This window comes from Polypterus senegalus, chromosome 1 (assembly GCF_016835505.1).
Source record: "Polypterus senegalus isolate Bchr_013 chromosome 1, ASM1683550v1, whole genome shotgun sequence".
In the NCBI taxonomy this organism is placed as follows: domain Eukaryota; kingdom Metazoa; phylum Chordata; class Cladistia; order Polypteriformes; family Polypteridae; genus Polypterus; species Polypterus senegalus.
Window position 1 is genome coordinate 111,481,953 of NC_053154.1, and position 23,106 is coordinate 111,505,058.

General features: G+C 37.6%; 1 protein-coding gene across 1 annotated transcript in view; it reads right to left on the reverse strand.

Annotated features, from left to right (window-relative positions):
• Window positions 1-3,258: 3,258 nt before the first annotated feature.
• cul3b (cullin 3b) overlaps window positions 3,259-23,106 on the reverse strand; it is a 122,590-nt gene continuing 102,742 nt past the window's right edge. Inside the window, exons 13-16 of the mRNA XM_039756147.1 lie at window positions 9,665-9,799; window positions 9,158-9,344; window positions 5,648-5,793; window positions 3,259-4,234 (exon numbers count right to left, since the gene is read on the reverse strand). Coding sequence (XP_039612081.1) covers window positions 4,103-4,234; window positions 5,648-5,793; window positions 9,158-9,344; window positions 9,665-9,799 — 600 coding nt within the window. The 3' untranslated portion in view covers window positions 3,259-4,102. The remainder of the gene's footprint in view (window positions 4,235-5,647; window positions 5,794-9,157; window positions 9,345-9,664; window positions 9,800-23,106) is intronic.

Genomic DNA, 23,106 nt, shown 5'->3' on the forward strand with positions numbered 1-23,106 from the left:
AAACATCAGCAAGACAAAAGGGCTGGTGGTGAATGTCCGGCATGCCAAAGAAGTCCTGAGGTCAGCCATCATCCAGTGTAAAATGTGTACGTTGTACAGAGCTACATGTACCTGGGGGTTCACATAAACAACAAACACAGTGGCTGTGTACAAGAACAGCCAGGGAAGACTGACCTTCCCAAGGAGACTAAGGGTTTTTGATTCATGCAGCAACTTGCTAGAAATGTTCCACCAGTCATTGTTCTAAGCCGCGGTCTCCTGGGAAAACAACATGAGCTCAAAAGATGATCCATGCCTGAATAAACCTATCAGAAAAGCCTGCTCGATTACAGGCCTACCCCTGGACACACTGGGTGTTGTCTCTTGTGGAGAATTAGAATGGTGGCAAAATTGGATGCCATCATTTAAAATTCCCTCCAGATGGCACTCTCTTGGAACACTTGTAGCCACAGGGTCATTACACCACCGTGTCTATGGATCTTTTCTTCTCACTGCTATCAGGCAATTCCATGCTTAAACCCAACACCCTAAACTAAAAGCTGGTACTCTTAAGCTCATGTTACAATTTCTGCACAATATACATTACTGTTTATCCTGTGAGTCTTGAATTTTATGTTTCTGCTGTAGTATGCATCAAAATTTCCTCATAGGATTAATGAAGTTTAATCAAATATTTTGTTGAATTTGTAGGATAAGGGATGTGTTAGGGATAATTCATGAATAAACTGATTCACTGTACAAGCTCTTTATATGCAACCTATTTTACACAGGTGAATGGACTCAAATACCTATTCAGAATATTCATGTCTTCTTTAGGACCTTCTTGGGCACAACTAATAAATCCGACATTTTAAAATCACTATAGATTTTTCACTACAAATGCTGCTTTCTAACATAAAAATTAAGTGAAAAATAGTTCCTATAAATGTAAAATGGATGGAAAATGGAATTTATTGTCTTTGTTCCTCTTTTGTTGGAATTATACTATTGTCACTGATGTATGGGAAAATTGTAAGTAAGATTTTCATTGTACTGTATATACATGACAACAAACTGTAAAACCGAAATTAAAAAGAAAAAAGTTATTGCATTATACATTTTTCTTAGCCTAAAAACTCTACTTTATGGCTTTAAAATAATGACTCTAGCTATAATCCACATTCCCACTAAATTCATATAATGCGATTCGGAAAAGCAATACAGTAAAGAAAATTAGGAGTGCAAAAGTGAAATCAGTCATGTAATTACAAGTATGTGCATCACTTGACATCTGCAATAAAAAAAAGGAAATTTAAGGGCAGAAGGAAAATGAGTGACCAGAGCTGCCATATTTTTGGACATAAAAACAGCCAACATTTAGTGTCATGTTGTCCTTTAGCATTTGCACATAATTTACACTTAAATTAAATTATAATTATTACTACAAAAAGTATTTCCCCAAGATTCAAAAACAGCTTTTTGTGAACGCCAACAGCACGTCTGGTTCCATCCATTGTGTTACGAGTTGGAAACACAAGTACTACGAATCTCAGTATAATAAAAGTCCATTGTACAATTTAAACATTATTTCATATTCATTGGCCCCAGACAATCCTGAAAGAGATTAAATGTGTTTGAAAATATTCAGTACGTTAATAAATGAAACATTCCAGGTTCTTGTATTTGAATTCTTCAACAGCAATGAAACTAGAAACAGATATATCAAGATCTATATGCTGCAAGCTATTGCAACACACACTGATATATATATATGTAATGTGAACTAGGAATCAGACTCAAGAATAACAACTCTTTACACTTAATCGTCCATTTACGTCTTTATAATATACAGTATCACGGGGATCAGTACCAAAAGGTCTGAAAGGTAATCAATGTTTGGATTTCTCTGTCATTAGAAACCCTTCAACAGATTATTACTAATCTCAAAACAACACTTTAGATGGCTTTATTAGCTAAACATAATCCAATCCCTTTTAAAATGACATTTGAAAAGGATTCAAGTGGAGTAAAATCCAGTATAATACTCATGCTAACTTCAGCTTTCAAAGTGTGAATTGCTACCAGTTTTCTTTCCTATCAACAGTTTGTATTTGGCCACTAACTGCTTTGTATGGATCAACTCTTTGCTCTGTCTGTACTAGGATACAAGCAACAGGAGCCTGGATTTTTTGGAGCGAGTATAGAGTATATTTGGGGGTAGCCGATCTCTAGACATGTGTGGGACACATTCAACTTTAAAGGAGACACAATGACTCTGATGGAAGCATTAGTTAGTGTGTCACTGGTACAGAAAATGGCAAATACAGCTAACAACTCAATAGGCTTGAAACAAACTGAATGTAATTTAAGAAGTGTCAAGTCATTCTTAGAATTAAAAAAATAACAACCTCTAATACTAACTTTTGATTAAAAACAGGAAAGTCTGCAAACCTGAGGCCATCCAGTTTGCCCATATATACTGTATGTACGATATCTGTAAATGGTATCATTTTTACAACATCTGAAGTCTTTGTTTTATATTCACTTATGTGAGATATTGGTCTGTATGAATTACTAAAAAAGTTTACTATAAAAACGATAGCATTTCAGCAGAATAGTATGAAATAAATCCAACCATAATTTTAATAAAATTTAAATATCTTAATTCTAGAAACAGTTATAAAGTCTTAGAAAAAGCATTAGTGACACTGAGAGTGGACACTTGTATAAATAATAAACTGGCCTTAACAGCAATATCAAATTTCCAACTCCACTTTAAAATATACAAATCAAATTTTGACATGATTTAATATATTTTCTTTAAAATATATATATGGTTGGCTTCATTAACAATGTAAAGAGTCTCAGAGTCTTATCCAGGACTAGATGGCTTTCAGAACAAATACCTCACTTGCCTTACTGACCAAAATAGTGACAGTGTTGTTCAAAATAGTTTGATCCTCTAATTTGGTTCAATATATTTTACATGTAGTTATTTATGGTGTGTGGCATTCTATGCAAAAGCTGCAAAAATAATTTTCACCAAAAGAATGTATCTTTCCAAAGTTAATAGTGCCTTACCTGAAATTAAACATTAAAAAAAAAAAGAAATTTTTCTTTCCTCTAGTCAAAAACTTACAAATGATAAAAAGTGGTGCAAAACATCTTAGAATTTAGCATAAAATTCTTCATTAAACATAAATACTGTAGCCTCCAAATTAAACAAAGGCATTTTTCTTCTTTCAGTAAAAAAATAAAAAAATTCAACTCTATTCTCCATTTTCCTTTTTAGACGTTTAATATGATGGAAACAAGGGTCTGTACAATTGACCTCTTAGTGAGTACAATGACAGAATTATTTTACATTTTATACACAGTAAAACGTGTTAAATCGAATCCTTTATCAGCCTGTCAGAAACAAAAAATAAAAATAAAAAAATAAAAAACAAAAATCCCTCATGAACCGTACTCTGAAGAACCCAGTTTCAAAAAGGAGTAGGCAATATTGGGTTGAAAATGTACATTAGTCCCCCACCAAAATGAAGCATTTTACTACTAGCATGAGTGAAGAGTTCCAATTGGTAAAATATAGCATGCTACAAAGCATCCTTTGCTAGGTGCTACAGAAATTATCCATCAGTTGCAGATTTAATTTAGATTAAAACTGTCAAACCTTATTTTTGCTGCATTTGACTTCAAATCTGTACAATCAAGCAAGGTGCTGCAAAACACTAAGAAAACACAATTACATCAACATTAAGAAGTGGGGAGAGAAATTTCAACAAGTATTTTATTCATATGAACAATAATCCATTTTTGTGATTTTTTTATTTAATTTTTTTTTGTTTTTACAGTTTTGAAAACAATGCTGTGCATTCACATTATTCCCAAGGATTGTTTAGAGGCGATCTCTACGAGGGTAAAGTGGTGAAAAGCTTGAAGCTGGATCCATTCATGTTGAAAATTCTCACAGGGAATAGAGGCCTGATTTAAATATTCTAGAACACTTTTTCTTTGTTTTAAATGGAGAAGAGGTCTTCCCAGTGTTTGCTTAATTAAAAGGAACTTCCCAGTTCATGCTTATAATGTAGTCCAAAATATTTTTTAACTCAATGAATGCATTTCACGCTACATATGTATAAACTTTGCGATCCTCAGGTGTTCGTGCCAAATATTCTCTCTCAATAAGTCCTTCAATTCTCTTTTTAATTACAACTGGGCTTGGTAAGAAACGAGCCCTCAGCTGCTGAGTCACCTGTATGTGAATAAAAACAAAAATTCTTAGGATTTCTGGACATAAAATGATAAAAAAAAGAATTCTGATAACACAATGAAATTCCTGTAAATCTTTGCTGAATTACTTACATAATAAGGACCTACTGCTATCTTAGTGCCTCCCTGACCATCAGTATGCTTGATGAATCGGCATTTCCAATAATTAACACATTTCTGGGGCTTGCCTTTTAAACTGTCTTTTTAAACCATTGGTTGATTTTAAATATGTATAGCAAACAAATATTTTTATCTTTTTAATGCAAGTGGTCTTACTGGTCCGCACTTATAGCCAGTTCTTCACCTTTTCAATAATTTTATCACTCCCAAACCTTTTGTAATGTATGGTGCCTTTAAGATCCCAAAAATGGTGGAAATATTAGACGGCAAGTTATTGCAGAATGTCTGAATGTATAGATGTGAGTTAATTATTTGACCACGTGGCATAATTTCTAGCAAAACAGACACTCCAAACAGATATTCCAAATCGCAGTGGCAATGACTTCCCCCGCTGGAAGAACAACCTGAAACTGTTCTGAGCGAAAGATAAACGATGCAATTCAATTGACAATCATTTGGTTTCTAGCTCAAAGTGACTTATATTTCATCCCCTATCATGATTCATGACAAAACATTGTCATCCTTTGCCTTGTAATGGAAGAGGAAAACAAATTTCTTTCTACAGTTTCACCAGCAAATATACTTTTTGAAACACAGTGTGCATGTGCTTTTGAATATCCTAAGGCATCAATGATGTCCTTCACATTTTCAGCACGGGCATATTGTTTATTTGCTACTATTACTATGAAAAACACAAATAATAAAATGTTGTTTGTTTTGAAACAGCACAAGTCCTAAACACATATGTTGCATTAGAGTCTCCTCTTCATCTCACAGATGAAGACCAGGCAGTGAAGTGTAGAGGTTAAGGCTTGGGAATTCAAACCCTGAGGTTGTTGGTTCAAATCCCGCTACCAACACTGTGTGACCCTGAGCAAGGCACTTGACCTGCCTGTGCTACAATTGGCAAACCACAAAGACATGTAACTAATTGTATCACAAATGTTGTAAGTCACTTTGGATAAAGGTATCAGCCAAATAAGTAAATGTAAATGTAGAAATAATGAATTCAAATTGATATGTAATATTTATTATGTAGCTACTTGATGAGCAAGCACCCTGCACACTAATGTTTGTTACAAAAAACAAATATTCTTTGTGATGCTACATAGTTTGCTATGCAACAGCTGTCCTATAACCACAACTCTACAGACTTTTGCCTTATCTTTTGCCTACGAATAAAGTAGTATCCTACACTCCAGTGATGCAATAGGGGCTCTTAGTTAATTAACATTGATGCAGAAAACATTGGTTAACTGACCAACAAAAAACTTACCTCTGCTACCAGCACATTATGTTGCATCTTTTTTCTTGATTTCATAATACGAACAATGGCAGCTTCAATCTCATGTTTTCTGTCATCATCTACCTTTTGTCTTGTTTCTTTTCTTTCCGGATCAGACTCTCCTTGTTTGGCAGCAACTATAAAAGTAACACTTGTCAGCATACTGTTTAGCATGGTGGTAACAACATTAGGCAACAAGTTGTTTATCAGTTGAGAGTGAAGTTTACCAAAATTAAATGAAAAGAGAACAGTGCAAAGCACATGCAAATGTTTAAAAAACACATCATACACCAGACTGGCCGAACAATCATTACAAACGCAAACAAAAATCCAAAAGTACAACGAAGGAGCATTATAAGAAAAAAATATTACTCACAGCCTTGAATTCTATTAAGCAGATTGGAGAATGTGATATTACAGTGGGGGAAATAATTATTTGATCCCCTGCTGAATTTGTAAGTTTGCTCACTTACAAAGAAATGAACTGACTCCAATTTTTATGGTAATTTCATTTTAAAGGAGAGTGGCAGAATTCCAACCAAAAATCACAAAAACACTTACGTAAAAATTATACATTGATTTGCATGCTACTGAGAGAAATAAGTATTTGATCTACAACAACACAGCCAGAATTCTGCCTCCCACAGATTGGCGATTACAATCAATCAATTGCAGATACTCCTGATCTCAGCTCATTATATGTATAAAGGACACCTGTCCACAGAATCAATTTTTTTGTTCCAACCTCTCCACCACAATGGGCAAGACCAAAGAGCTGTCAATGAATGTCAGGGACAAGATTGTAGAGCTACATAAGGCTGGAATGGGCTACAAGACCATCAGCAAGAAGCTTGGTGAGAAGGAGACAACTGTTGGTGTGATTCTTCGAAATGGAAGAAATATAAAATGACCATCAATCGCCCTTAGTCTGGAGCTCCATACAACATCTTGCTTCATGGGGTGAGGATGATCATGAGAAAGGTGAGGGATCAGCCCAAAACTACACAGGAGCAGCTAGTTAATGATCTGAAGGCAACTAGGACCACAGTTACCAAGAACACCATTCGTAACACACTATGATGTAATGGACTGAAATCTTGCTGCCCCCGCAAGGTCCCCCTGCTCAAAAAGACACATGCACAGGCACATCTTAAGTTTGCCAGTGAACATCTAAATGATTCAGATAAGGCTTGGGAGAAAGTACTAGGGTCAGATAAAATCAAAATCGAGCTCTCTGGTATCAACTCGACCTGCTGTATTTGGAGGAAGAGAAATGCTGTTATGAGTATGACCTAAAAGATCACCATCCCCACAGTCAAGCATGGAGGTGTAAACATTATGTTTGGGGCAGTTTTTCTGTTAAGGATACAGGACAACTTCACTGCATTGAGGGGCCAATGGACGGGGCCAATGGACTGTAAAATCTTGGACAAGAACCAGAGCGGTTCCTGGGCGCGATATGGGCTTAGGCATTTCCGCACTGAAGTGCACAGGTGTGGGATTGCTCATATCTGTAATTGATGCCGGGAGCTGCTACTCGTCGCACCTGTGCCACGTCCCCATTATAAATAGTAGGAAAGCGACTGCAGAGGGGAGAAAAAAGAAAAGGATGGAGGTTAAAAAGGAGAAAAGGCAGAAGAAGGAGTCGTTGCAGAAGCAACCAAGAGCACGCTTCCTGTAATAATGACTGGCAGCTGGGAAGCAAGCCCTAGCAGGGTGTTTGGCCAGCACTCGGGGGCAGATGGATTGGGTCACTCCTGCTGAGTTTTGCAGAGGAGCAGGAGTAACAATGATCAAGGACGTTTGCCTCGAAAGGCAGCGGAAGTCGGAGGCTTGGGAGGTTGAAGCCCCTGCACGAGCGCCCTGGTCACTAGGGAACCTGAGTCTCGATCTGGCAGAGCAGTACGAAGCCAGAGGTCAGAAAGCTACCAGACCAGTAGGAGAAGGTCAATTGCAGGTAGGGCGACTACCCTGTTGTAGGGCCCGGATGGGAGAAACAGGAGAGCCACCAGTTAAAGAAGGCACCGGGTTTTTTAAAGCACTGCTTCCAGCCATTATTGATTTTTAACCTCATTTTTAAATGGAATATTTATTGGATTATTTTGACCTCCATATTTCATCCTGGTTTTATGGATTTATTGACTTTGAGCACTGCACTTCTTTTGAACACTGTTTGGATTTGCTTTATTTGTTTCTAATAAAAGCACTTGCCCACCTCATCCAGTTACATTACCGATGGTGTCAGGTTCAAGAGGTTCCCAAAAGCGAGATGGAAGCATGGAGCAAGACCCACATCATCACAGGGTTGTGAATGGGTCTTCCAGCATGACAATGCTCCAAAAGATACCGCCAAGGCAACAAAGGAGTGGCTAAAGAAGAAGCACATTAAGGTCATGGAGTGGCTTAGCCTGTCTCCCGGCCTCAATCCTATAGAAAATGTGTGGAGGGAGCTGAAACTTCGAGTTGCTGAATGGCATCCAATAAACCTAAAGGATTTAGAGGGTTTCTGTAAAGAGGAGTGGGCCAAAATCCCTCCTGAGATTTGTGCAAACCTGGTGATCAACTACAAGAAACGTCTTACTGCTGTGCTTGCCAACTAGAGTTTCTCAATCAAGTACTACGTCATGTTTGGCATGGGTATCAAATACCTATTTCACTTAATGACATGCAAATCAATTTATAACTTTTATGTAATGTTTTTTCTGGATTTTTAGTTGATATTCTGTCTCTCTCCATTAAAATGAAACTACCATAAAAATTAGAGACTGTTCATTTCTTTGTAAGTGAGGAAACTTACAATTCCAGCATGGGATCAAGTAATTATTATAACGTATGTTGCCCTGATTTAACAATAAAATGTCAAAAAATTAAAACTAGTAACCTTACAAATGCAATGCACAAACCCACCAAGCTCCTTTAATAAATGATCCAATAATTTTATTAACAAGTGAAATATTTATCATTATTATTAACTATGTAGATTTTTATTACTTTTCTATTTTACCACTTGAAGCCATGAAATATGCTAGTAAACACGTGGAAATGTTGGAGTGTTAAGAACATGTGTTAGAATATTTCTGAACTTCTAACTGCAAACTACAAAAGATCATATTTTTGATCTAGGTAGTCAATAAACTGAACTGTTGAGTCAGTACAATCTGAGCCAATGTAGCCATTTTAAGTGTCAAAATAACTGCTTCTGTACTTTCAATACGATAATGAGGAATGGGGTACCTCATGTGCAGGCTTTTTAATTATGCTTATGTGTACCAGCAACTATTTCACACTTTTAAGGAAAATAATGTCAAAGTATGCTGTATTTCCTGTAAACCGACATGGAATCTGTGGGTAACTTGGAAAAAAGATCTTTCAACAAATTATATACAACCCATCATACTAGATCTTCCACCCAAGATGTAAGCCAATACCTTCAATCCCAAAGTTACGAGACACGTTTGTTGTTTAAGCATTACAACTACTTAAGTTATGATTTATACATACCTGTCTGAATCTTTACTCTGTGTAGTTTTGAGGTAAACTGATCATTCACTGTAAAAACATGTCCATTTTCAATTTCCTTGGATTTGGGCTCCTTTGTAAGTACTCTTTGTGTTGGCTTGCCACATGCCAATGACTGTAATGCCCTTACCAGTTCTCTTTCAGGAATATCTGTCTCTTGTTGGATTTCCTGTACAATTAGGCATGCAATGAATTACAAATACATAGTTTAAGAAACCTGCATGTAATAAATAATGTAACAGACAGAATTCACAACTACAATATTACCCACTGTTCTGCCTCACAAAAACTAAAAAGAGAATACAACTAAGCACAAAACACATAGTTTACTACACATTACCATGAGGCATCAGCAACCACATTTAATTGTTTATTTCATATCATTCACTGTTGATATAAACAAACTGCTTTAGAAATGTATGTACTGTTTTAAATTTCTTTCATTCTAACAAATTATTGGAATCTAATGTATTAATATTTCAATGATACCTCAAAGGTGTATTTTTCTCTATTATTAAAAAGCATTAATATTGTCATCTGGAACGTGGAAACTTGAAGTATGTGCTTTCTGGTATTAGAACCAGTTACTTGAGCTCCTCCTACACCAACATCAGAACCATCCTCCTGTTTCAAACAAAAGAGAAAAACAAAAGAGCAAATATTTTTCTGACATAGTGACAACAGTAATATGACCAAAGAAATACATCTTTAAAACGTAATGACAAGTGTGTTGTGGTAGTGTGAAATGACTAATAAAAAGTAATATTTATACTGAAAATTAGAAACATAAAATTGTTAAATGTTTATCATAATGTATGATCTTTGCAAGAAGGAAAATGCAGTATTGTTGCAAAGAATTTAAATTATGGTAAGAAGGCTATTCTATATAATTAACATTTAATGAATATACAGTCATCACCTATATAGAAGGATTACTGGTGTAATAATGAAGCAATACTGGTTTGTGGCAGATGTGAACAAGGTCATTGGAGGGATGATTATTTTTAAAAAATACATTAGTAGTAGTAGTATTCTTTGTAGAGATTTAAATTTAAAACAAAATTTTGTTTTAATTTACTATGGGAAAAGGTAAAGATGATTCATATATACAGTAACATCCACCCAAAAACTATTCAGCATGTAGTAGGGATGTGATTAAAAACTGTTTAAATTGTTCAAGGATGTAAAAGCTAGTTATGAAATAAAGATAAATCATAAGCGCCTAAAGCTAAACCCCATTCCCCTTCCCTCAAACACAATGTACTTTGCGGGAGAAAACAGGACTGCAACATATAGTATGGACATGCAGTTTTACAAGGAAGCTATACATCAAATTACACAACTGATCCAAATCAAGTATTATATCAAACAACCACTGACAGGCCGAGGTAAAACCGGTTATGAACTCATCCTCCCAAGACAATTTCATTTTGTACACCCTGATAAAGCACACTAGGAAGACATGCACAGTGCCCTGAAAACATACTAAGCCCCAAACCCTTTTCTGTGTTTTTTTTCAGGTTGTCAAAACCTGGGATTTTGATATAAAATATTTAAATGGGGATTTTGTTTTATTTCTGCCACTCAAAAAAGAAAAAGGAAATTATAAACCATTAAAAATGAAATTATATAAACTGAAATGCCAACAATTTCTAAGAACTAATTTCATCCCATTCAGTACTTGGTTGAACCATCCCTTGCAGCTATCATAGAAATTCCTCTTTTTGACTAAATCCCTGCTAATTTTGCACAATCTGATGGAGCAAGATTTGGCTATTCGGCACTGCAAAATTGCTCAAGCTATACCAGTTTAGTGGATGGGTGTGAGAGTGGGCCGCACATTTTATATCTCACTGGAGATTTTCATCAGGGTTGGGTTAGGTCAGATCAATTTTCTTAATTTTAAGACAATCCATTGTGGCTCTCAGGCTGCTTTGGATCACTTTCCATCTTAAAGACAAGCTTTCATGACAGCTTAAAATTTCTAAAAGACCTGTCTGTATTGTTCAGCATTCGTCGCCCCATCAATCATAACCAAACTGCAACTTGCTGCTGCTGAAAAGCTTCCCTACCACATAATGCTATCACCACCACATTCAACATTTTCTCAAACTTAACACAGAGCATTTTTCTTTGATTTAATATGCTTTATTAATCCCCAAAGGGGAATTGACTGTTCATATGACCTTTGCAGGTCAGAGTGCAGGGTCAGCCACTGTACAGCATGCCTGAAGCATTTCTCAGGAGTAGGATCCCTTCTGGCAGTAACAGGATTTGAACCTGCAACCTTCCAGATGCCAGTGCAGACCCTTAGCCTCAGAGCTACCATTCCACCCTTAGAGAGTACAACAGGATTTATTTTATCTTATATAACAGTTATTGAGCGTCAGGCTGTTGCCGTTTTAACCATTTTGAGTGCTGATGTTGTTGCTTGCAGCTAGGTCACTTTTTCAGCTTACAGGCATATTGATAGGCAGTATATTGTTTGACAAGTCCATTTTTATAAAAGAAAATTAAAATTTAAAACAGTGCCTCTAAAATCAAACAATTTGTCTTCTTAGTTTTATCTCTCGTTGAACCTACAGGCTTCTGACAGGTGTCACAGCTCACCAAATATAAGTGTCCAGGTGCCAGTTTTTTGTGTTGTTTTAGTACCTTATTTTCTTTTATAGAGTAATTTGAATCTCATTTTTCATATTCTAGTGACTTAATCTAACCACAGACAAGCCCACTGGATTCTTTACTGTGTCTAGATGTCATTGCTGTTTTCAAATGCCTCTTAGTGATACACATGGTAGTCACTTAATTTCTGAGTATGTACTGCAGTAAGTAGAATCCCATAGCGTAGAATGAATGTTGGGAGCGTTTTGTTGAAATCGTCGTTTTTGTCCTTTCTAAAATACTGTCTTAATATCCTCATCATATGGCACTTTAGAGTGAGAGAAAACATCTCTAGATTTTATTGTTACATACTATACTTGCATTATATACTGTTATGTATATCCCCAAGACAAATGCAAATCAAAAAATGATGGCAGCATAAAGTTTTTTCTCTGCCTTTCTGTGACTAAATGTATCAATTATAAAGCTGTATTGCATTAAACACTGTGACAGTCAAATCCAGTGTATTTAATGGAGTTTATATCATTGTGATAGTATGAGCCTCAGGAGATGCACAAAATATTCTACCATGGCTAGTCAATTTACAGAGCTTCTCCCAGCTCAAAAACGACAGACAGGACTCCATTCTGCTCTCCATGTGAGTAGCTCTGTTGCAGCCACACTAAGGAAGGCTGCATGCATTATGAAGGGGATGGGGAAAACCCCTTAGTAGCCTCATATCCCCAGAAGACTAGAAACCGCAGGACAACCAGTGATGTCAAGCTTGTTGGGGGCTGAAACTAGTGTGGTGCTGAGGCGTCACCCACTGCATGGCAGCCCATCTGGATAGGTGTGTGGAACGTCTTTTCTCTGCAGCATGATGATCATCTTTCTCTGCCATCAGAGGAGCTTTGTAAACTCGCATTTCAGTGGAAGCACTCTCTGAGGTTGGTAGACTTGTGACTGGGCAGATCTCTGTAGGTGGGTATACCTTTTATTGATTTGGTCGCTATGATGGCTGTCATACTCAAGGAATAGCACTGGCACTGACAGGGCTGGCTATGAGGATTGTATGAGTCTGGCAACTGTGGTGAAAGTGGCTCCATGTTCCTGGACTTTGCAAAAGGTCAAGGGCTGCGGATTACTGGGACCCTGTACCCTGAGCTGCATCATTGGACTTGGTACTCCAATACTGGTGGCATCGTGAAGGAGATCGATCACATCCTTGTGGGCAGACACTGGAGGCTCCAACAGAACTGCAGGGTCTACAGAAGTGACCAGTTTGTGAATTCTGACCACAGACTTCTTGTTGCTACTCTTAAGATTCAGCTTAGGTCCAGTAGGCTACCACCACCCTAATAATATGAGAATGACGCTGGACCTGGCCAGACTCCAAGATCAGGCTGTTTCTAATGAATCTGAAAACAGTTTGTGTGAGGAAGCTTGGAGACTTGGGTGTGACTGCCGATCCTAATGTAAATGTTGAAGACCTTGACCCTGAAGGTTTCTGAGGTTTGTGCTGGTGTTGCCAGTGTTCCCAGAAGGTGGTGTTTCATCTCGCAGGGCACCCTGGATATCAGTAAGAGGAGTCACAGCACACGGCTTGACGGCAACTCTGGTCTGTAACAGGAACGGAGAAGGATTGCTTAGACGGTTATGAGGGGAGATAAAGAGGTGTTTGTTAGAAGAATCTTTGAGCAAGTGACACACCATCTATGGTCTAGTGACTCGCATCCTGCTTACCGAGGAATCAAAGCATTACGCATATCCAAATCTGATTCTTGGACAGTTGTAGACAGGGCAGGTGATGGAACGGTCCGTACGGATGATACCACAGTTGTGACCTGCTGGGCTGGCTACTTTGAACAGCTTTTTAAAGCTGATCCTCCACCTGGGATTTTAAACATCTGGGCCCATGGTTCTTGAGGCTGATCCTCCGATTAGCTATGAACCACCCAATCTCACAGAGACTGCACAGGTGGTGAACCAGCTAAGGGTAGTAAAGGCTTCAGGGATCTGTGGTATACAGGGTGAATTTCTCCAGGCTGATGGTAAGGCAATCCTACTGGCATTGCAAGCAGCTCATCTACTAGCAATAGGAGCAGTCTGGTTTTACGACTAAAAAGTCTACCATCAATAGCATCCTAGCACTGAGGGTTTTCGTGGAACACAAACGTGAATATCGGCAGAGTTTCTTTGCAGCCTTTGTCGATTTTCATAAAACATTAGACTCAGTTGATTAAGTTGCCCTGTGGAACATTGAGACTTTACGTAATTCCTCCCAAGTTGCGGGATATCATGGCCGGTCTCTTCAGTGGTACTGTGAGAGCTATACAGAGAGGAGGCTTAAGTTTTGTGTTTTTCCCATTTGATTCTGGGGTTTGTCAGAGGTGTGTTCTTGCTCCTACTCTCTTCAGTGGTTGCATGGACTGGGTTTGGACTGGGTGTTGGGAAGAGTCATGGAGTTCAGTGGCTCTGGGGCTTCTGTTGGTAAGAAAGATTCATTGATGTTGACTTTGCCAACGATGTGGTCATCTTTGCGGTGTCAATGGAAGCTCTGATTGGGGCTCTTGAGAGACTAAGCAAGGAATCGGAGTTTTTGGGCTTGTAACTGTCCTGGATAAAAAACCAAGATCCAGGTCTTCAATGGCCTCTTAGGTACAGCCATCAGCAGTGTATGTGTCTGCCTCATCGAGAGGTTTACTTACCTTGGCAACAACATACATGTCTCTGGTGTCTCTTCCTATGAAGTCAGTAGATGGACTGGGAGAGTATGAGGTATCATGAGGTCACAGAAAAGGGGTGTGTGATGCTCCTGATATCAGTGTAAAAGGACAAAGGTCCAAGGCCCAAGTCAGAGTCCTGGGGCCTAATATATAACGCCATACATAGAATTCACACTATAACATGGTGTACGGACAAAAGCGGAAATGTGCTTATGCACAAAAAAATCCAGATGCATAAATCTGTGTGTACGCCAACTTCCACATTCTTCCACTACATAAATCCTGGTCAGCATGAAAAGTAACGCACATGCACGCGCCTGCTGTCCCACCCAAACTCCTTCCAGAATTATGCCTCTTTGAATATGCAAATAAATATAAATAGCCCTTAACCTCAGCCTTCTGTGAAAAGGCAATGGCAAAAGCAAGAGGGAAGAAGAATTTCAGCGAATACCAAGTGGAGGCAAAGAAAAACATACTATTTTTTGGATTAAACAACAAAAGGAAGTTGATTGAGTGACATAGCGTGGCGGAGAAACTCAAAAGCTCATGTTCACAAAGTTGCACAGTGCCCGAAATAAAAAAGAAGTTGTCAGATATCAAAGTTGCCGTGAAAAGGTGAGTCGTAGCCCACCGTCTGTGTGTCATATGAAAGCTTATTAGATTAAAGAGAACAAAAAGGCACACAGTGGGGAAAAAGCATGAAATGTCAACTTTAATCTCTAAATTTCCACTTTAATCACGTAGTTTATTTTGTCATTAAAGTAGAACATCATAAACTTAATCTTAAAATCGTTTAATTTACTAGTTTCTCAATCCCACCGTAACCAAAGTAGCACGTTAAATGCTTTGTTTTGTATTTGATCTTCTATGTGCTCTATGTGTGTGAATCATCACTACGTGCTTCTGGGCTTTCTCTTCCTCCGACAGGACACAGAATCCATTACATTCGTGATATTACAGCTCTCTGAATAATTAAAATACTGAGATGTATAGGTGATGTCATTTTCATGATGACAGAAGTTAAAGCATGTTATTAAACATGGGAACATGGTGGCGCAGTGACTGTTCATGTCTCAAGCAAGATGCTTGCTGCGCTGTGTGCTACCTTCAATGAAATACGTTATTGTAGCAGTACTGTCTCTTTCAAACGTACTAACCTTCAATTCCTGTCCTTACTTTGCTTTCTCCAAATACCCAATCGCCACACAATCAGCTCTGTAATAGACGTTAAGCCATCTGTAAGCTTAGAACACGGATTCTTCAAAACTTTTAAGGAACATTGAAATATCTTCATAGTACGTGTTTAATTATTCTATCCATCTATCTTTCCAGTGTCGCGTCAGCACCAGCAAGAATACAGTGCGAGGCAGGAACAATCCGTGAAAGTGAACAGAGCGCCAGCAGCTCGCTAGCGCTGCAGCAACGTGTAGTTAAAGTTAAAAGTTTAATCTGTATAATATAATAAACATTCTGCTGCATTTCATCTAAAAATGATATATTCATCATATGTAAATACGCGCTTTATAAAGTGGCTCAGGTTGTACAATATTATAACTGTAGTGCAAGTTTACAGTGAGGTGATTGTACTAATAAGTACAAGCAGTTATACAAGGAGCACTTGATGGACTGATTGAGTGCGTTTAGAGTTCTTGGGATGAAACTGTTTCTGAACCGCGAGGTCCGTACAGGAAAGGCTCTGAAGCGTTTGTCAAGTGAGAGCAGTTCAATAGATAGCATGGCTGAGGCAGCTTGTGCTTAATGCTGTATACCGATAATTCTCTTTCCGATCAGCTGCTGTACAGCTGTGATTCACACTCAGATACAGTGATATAAATATCATAAGTGGTGCAGTGAGAGTAATATGGAAAAAGATGATCCAATGTGGGATCCGAGGTGCAGTGAGAGTAACAACGCTAAAGCAGTATTGGTATTTGGAATAGTTTGACCATTCTGTGGACCATTATATTGTTACAGGTTAATTACAATCAGATGCATTAAACTAATAAACAATATGCGGTTAACTTAAGTGTATTTATAAAGCCGCATCAGGGATGTGGATCTAAAAAAACAAAGGATAACGACACAAGAACTGGGTGCCACCAGTCTGCAAAACCGAGCAGAGAACTTGCGTACAACAGGGTATGAGGTACCGTGGAAATGTGTGTGGCTTTACACCAAGTTTAGGTTTTATACATCGCGATTTGAATGTGGAAAACGTTCTTACACAACATTTTTGTGCGTACGCACCGTTTATACCTGAGGCCCTTGGTGCTTCCTGTTTTGCTATTTACGCTATATGCTACTTGGACGCTATCCTTTGACCTGAGGTGAAGACTGGATTCTTTTGGTACTACATCACTTCGGAGAATACCGCTGGCTTGACTTTGTGTCATAAGAGCGGTTGCTCACAGAGTCATCAGTTATGGCAGTATGGCCATGTGGTACAAATGTCCCCCCCGAGGGTGATATGGCTCGCTGGGTCCTCACTGTTGAGGGCCCAAGCGGCTGGACCAGACCAAGGCGATGCCCAAGTAACACCTGACTGCAGCAGATAGATGGTCACCTACATAGGGTAAGACTGGACCGTGTGTCTGCCTTTGGGGTTGCCAATTGGGATCCCAAGCTGTTTCACTGTGTGGTGTGGCAACGTGCTGTACTAGTGCATGCTCCCCAACTTGACCTGACTTAGTCAATTTAACATCACCAAATACATATTTATTTTGTAGCAGCATATGAAAATTATAAATCAGACATTTATACAAGGTGCTCTTGCACATTTCTTATTCTTTATACTAAACTACACATTTCTTATTCTTTATACTAAACTAGATATTAAGCCCGTTACAATAACGGGCGCTACAACAGTATTGCATAAACATTATTAGGAACAGTCTATATTAAATGGCAAGGGACCTTGACCTCATTCTGTTTGTTGTCTTAATTTTTTTGTTAAAAATATTTTTGCAAGAAGCCTAAAGTAAAATAATATTAAAAATAAAATAGAAACGTATATGACAATACAGTAAGTATAATTAATATTGCCTTAGTGTAAAACTTTATAACAATCTGTAATACACAATATCTGAAGAAGATATTTAGGAAAATGTTATTTTTTTACCTCGGGAAATTTTTCAATAAAATTTCATTATAGACAACATTTTTTGTAAACACTCTTGTTCAGGACCATCTACAACGTTGACAACATCATCTGTAAAACTTCTAACTCTTGATAATGCAACATATAACTGACCGTGGCTGAATACTGGTTCTGGCAAGTAAATGGCAACTTTTTCTAAGGTTTGTCCTTGAGCTTTATTAATTGTTATGGCAAAGGCTAATGTAACTGGAAATTGTCGCCTTCTTATGGTAAAGGGTACATTAGTAGAGGACAGAGCCAAATCAATACAGGGAATATTCTGACGCTCATTTTCTTTTTTACAATCGATCTATTTGCTCGTATTTTTCTTTGTCTTTCAGCCTCTCTTTTGTTGATGTTTACTTGCTGAGCTGACCGTTCTTCCAGGAGATGTTGCTTATATACGATTTGAGTGTCTGTGTCTTTTGTCCTACTTGATGTGTCCTTTTTTTGGGTGGCATGTTGTTAGTAGATAGTTAAGTTAGTAAACATGCACGGGGCAGTATGTGTGGCGTCTCCCCAGCAATGGATTTTATGTGCGCGGCCGCGACTACCCAATCAGCACTCTCTCCACAAATGCTGTCCTTTACTTGCTTATCATGCGCAGCCACACCTACGCCATTCACTGTGTGCCCAGCTTCCAGTGTGTGTGCGTCCACGGGTCTCCCCAGCAATGATGTCCTTTATTTGCTTATCATGCGTGGCCGCGGCTACGCCATTCACTGTGTGCTCAGCTTCCAGTGTGTGTGTGTGTGTCCACGATGTCAGTCGTGCGTGTCGCACCGTGCCTCTCGCATGCGCACTTCACCAAAAGACACACACACACACACACACACACACACACACACACACCTGGACGCACACAGGGGTTTTATTAAAGAGGATGTTTACCAAATCTCTTGATTTTAACATCCCTGCAGTCAAGTAACAAAAGCAATCAGCAGTATGGCAAATGCGCTTTATTTTGAATTAATTTAACCAGAAAATGACAAACAATTCGACTAACATGATTACTGCCAAATGATGAAATTTTGAGAAGTGCAGTAGTATAATTGAAAAGCTGGTGTTATTTAAACTATCATAAGTCAGTCCTCAGTTTCTTTATTTTTTTCTTTAAATTGACAAGCGCTCATCATCAATGTTACTGCTGACTAACCGAACAGCTGCTATACCTCCAACTTGGTAAGGATGTCTGACTAATCGTAATATGGCTCCATTTACATGAAGCGTAATATTTCTTTACTAACTACCTAATATATCATTTTCAATAAAGCATTTCAATATAGATCGATCATGTTAAGAACAAAATTGATAGCATTTTGATCATGATGAAACTGGTGGTTTTATCCTTTAATAATTAATTCTGTGAGATGGATGCCACATAAGAGCACCTTACCTAAATGTCTGGTTTATATTTTTGCTATTGCAAAATAAATATGCATTTGCTGATGTTAAATTGACTAGCCATAATACAATATTTTGTGCATCTCCTGATATTCATACTATCACAATAACAATAAGCACCATTAAATACACTGGATGACTGTTACTGTGGTTAATGCAATGCAGTTTTATAATTGATACACACAGACACAGAGAGGCAAAGAAAAACCTTCATCATTTTTTAATTTGCTTTTCTCTTAGGGATATACATAACAGTATATAACGCAGGTATAGTATGTAACAAAAAAGCTAGCGATAATGATTATCTAAGGTTAATTGGACAATGGTGTATTTTTTTGGTAAATAATGCTACCAGCATTATGGGGTTTTGTGGGCATTATTAAATCTTTAAACTTTGGCCATAAAGCTCTATCTTGGTCTTGTCTGACGACAAATCCTTTCTCCCATATTGCAACTTTACCATCATTATGCTTTGCAACACACTCCAGCAATGTTTTCACAGGGTTCTTTTTGAGTAATGGCTTATTTTATGCTATCCACCCATTTAATTCCATGTCATGCAGAACTCTTAATATGGTTGACTGCGGCAGCTTTACTCCAGTTCTAGCTACTCTACCTCATAGCTCCTGCAACGTGATTGGTAGCCTGTGTGTGGCTTCTTTCAAAACTGTCCTCCTTGTCTGAACTGTGAGTTTTAAGGCATGATGGTTTCTTTCAAATATAAGAATGGTTTGACATAGCCTCCATTACCTGACAACTAAACCAACAGTGCCCACTGGAACATCCAAATACTTGGATATACTTTGTGTTATTTTCCTGAACTACACATTTGTATTCATTTAGTTTCCATTTTCACATCTGCCCTTCAGATTCACAAACTAAATAACAATCCAGTATCTGTGGTGTTTATATCCAGAAAATCTAAGTATTTTAATGAGTAATAGGTGGAGGTCAAATATAAGTAAATTGAGCCCTAATTAGGCCTTCGACTTTCACCTGTATGAACATACAGCTTCCACAGGAACTGAATACTTATGCAAATGGCACATTTCCTTTTCTTTCTTGATAAATTCCTTACTACTTCAATTTCACAGTATTAAAATAAAATTTTAAGTTCTGGTGTTTTGAATAAAAATATTACAGAGAACAAAATTTCATAATGCAATGCAAGATTAGTTAGTAAAATTATAGACTTTCAAGGGACTGAATTTTTTTTAAGGTATTATATACTGTACATATATACATACACACACATACAGTATATATACACACAGACACGTGTGTGTGTGTATGTATATATATATATCTATATATATATATATATATGTCTACGTGCGATATATACGTGTGTGTAAATATATATATATATATATATATATATATATACGTATACATATACACACACACACACACACAGTGGGTACGGAAAGTATTCAAACCCCCTTCAATTTTTCACTCTTTGTTATATTGCAGCCATTTGCTAAAATCATTTAAATTAATTTTTTTCCTCATTAATGTACACACAGCACCCCATATTGACAGACAAAAAAAAGAATCTGACTGTTCTTGAATGGCCCAGCCAGAGCCCTGACTTAAACCCAATTGAGCATCTCTGGAGAGACTTAAAAATGGCTGTCCACCAACGTTTACCATCCAACCTGACAGAACTGGAGAGGATCTGCAAGGAGGAATGGCAGAGGATCCCCAAATCCAGGTGTGAAAAACTTGTTGCATCTTTCCCAAGAAGACTAATGGCTGGATTAGCTCAAAAGGGTGCTTCAACTAAATACTGAGCAAAGGGTCTGAATACTTAGGACCATGTGATATTTCAGTTTTTCTTTTTTAATAAATCTGCAACAATTTCAAAAATTCTTTTTTTTGTCTGTCAATATGGGGTGCTGTGTGTACATTAATGGGGAAAAAAATTAATTTAAATGATTTTAGCAAATGACTGCAATATAACAAAGAGTGAAAAATTGAAGGGGGTCTGAATACTTTCCATACCCACTGTGTGTGTGTGTGTGTATATATATATATATATACACACACACACACACACAGTACAAAATATATCCGTATTACAACAAGTGACTGGCTGCCCTGTGATGAATAAAATGTGGATAATACAGTGTAGTAGAAGAAAATAAAATATTTTCATTTTTGAGAGGAAGCACTGCATATTTCCAACTAATTACAGTTTCCCTCTATATCCCCGTGGAAGCTGGATTCTGTGGCTTTCTGGTGTTGGCAACATAGTACCCCTTCACTATAAATGTGTACTTGTAATAACATATATGCAGAATAAAAAATCCCACAGTCTTCTCCTATAGGATTTTTACCGTTATTCTAGCAGATGCTAGTGCACTTTAAAAATCTGCAACAAAATCTCAAAAAGCTCCAGCCATGCAAATTTGTCAAGACAAAACGTCAACCAGCAAAACTACTCAAAATGATCCTTAATATATTTACTTAATTAATACATTTGAAATGATATAATAATAATATACTTTTTGAAAAATGTAATTGAAAGTTTACAGAGTACAGGATAAAACAAGAACGGAGTTTCTCGCTGAATAGCCATCTGACAAAATTCCTGGAACCTACTCAACTTTCTTGTTGTTGAACATCAAGACATTAAAAATGATTTAAGGAAAACTACTACTCTGAGAATAAAACCGAATAAAAAACACTAACTTTTACAAGTAGTAAAAATTTATACTAGCTGTTAAAGACTCAAATCAAATGTATGTTTTTATTATGTAATAGTAATATCATCAGCTCACTACTCAAAACAATAAACATGGAGAGGACCTGGGCTTGAACACCACGGCTGTGGAGTCAGAGACAGTTTTGGGTACATGGAGTCGGGGTCGGAGTCAGTAAAAATGTACCGACTCAACTACTAATAATTTTAAATTGTAATGAAAAAAATACATCAAGTTCAAATGTCCCATTTCACAAACAGTCATAATTAAGTACTTCTCTGATGTAAGAATAAAGCCCAGTGCATAGTTTTGTTACTACTAATGTGAAGTTCAGCTGAGCTATGATACATCCTGACTTTCACATATTGTAATCTGGATTTATGGTACATTACAAAAAGTGTTTTCATTTTATTTCAGATATAATGTGTTTAACACGTTAATTTGACTTTAAACAAGTGTAATGATGTAAGTGGAGGTGTGTGCTATTGCCTGATGTGTGTTCAGGGTTTTCTTGTCTTTTGTTTAAACTGGCCAATACGGTAGAGAGTCAGCTTCCTAGCCAGTAGTTCTGTGGTTAAATAATGTGTATGTTGCCTTTCTTCAATCAACATGGAAAATACATTAGCATATTAAATACTGTACAGGGGAGTCTGAGTCACGCAACCTCTTGATTATGAGGCATCAGTTCTTAACTCTACACCAGCCAAGCAGACATGTTTAGGTTGAATCGATTGATATTTGGGCTTCAGTTTTTACACATTGACAGCAACATGTAAACTGAATAATTTCTTATTCTTCGGTTATATTCTAGAATGAAAGCACACTTGTTTTGTTATACCTTTTGTCAAAGAGTTTAATTGATATTTGGATTTCAGTCTTCACACATTATACATGTCACATCAGCATTTTGACATAATTACTATAACATGGAAAACGTTTCTGTTTTAGTTAGGTCTTCAACATTTCCCGCCTCACATTTCCTGTAGTACTAAAACTACCCAGATCGTTGCAGACACTGAACACACATAAAATATATGTACAGTAGAACCTCAGGTCATGAACGTCACTGAACAAGTACAAATCGGGTTACAACCAACACCACACACTCGGGTGGTGAACAAGCCAGTTTCCCTTCCGGTTCGGACGCGCTGATGATTTCCTCACGTGTTCAGTCTCTCCCTGTACAGTACATTGTTCTCGGTCAGACATGCATCGCGCAGAGGGACTCTGTGGTATAGCGGGTCCACAACTCACATCAAGAGGCCAGTTTTAAATAAATAATTGCTGCGCTTGCAGCTTAGCAAGGGGGTGTGGTGGTTGATTGATACAGCTGCCACGTCCTCTTCATAAATAGAAGCG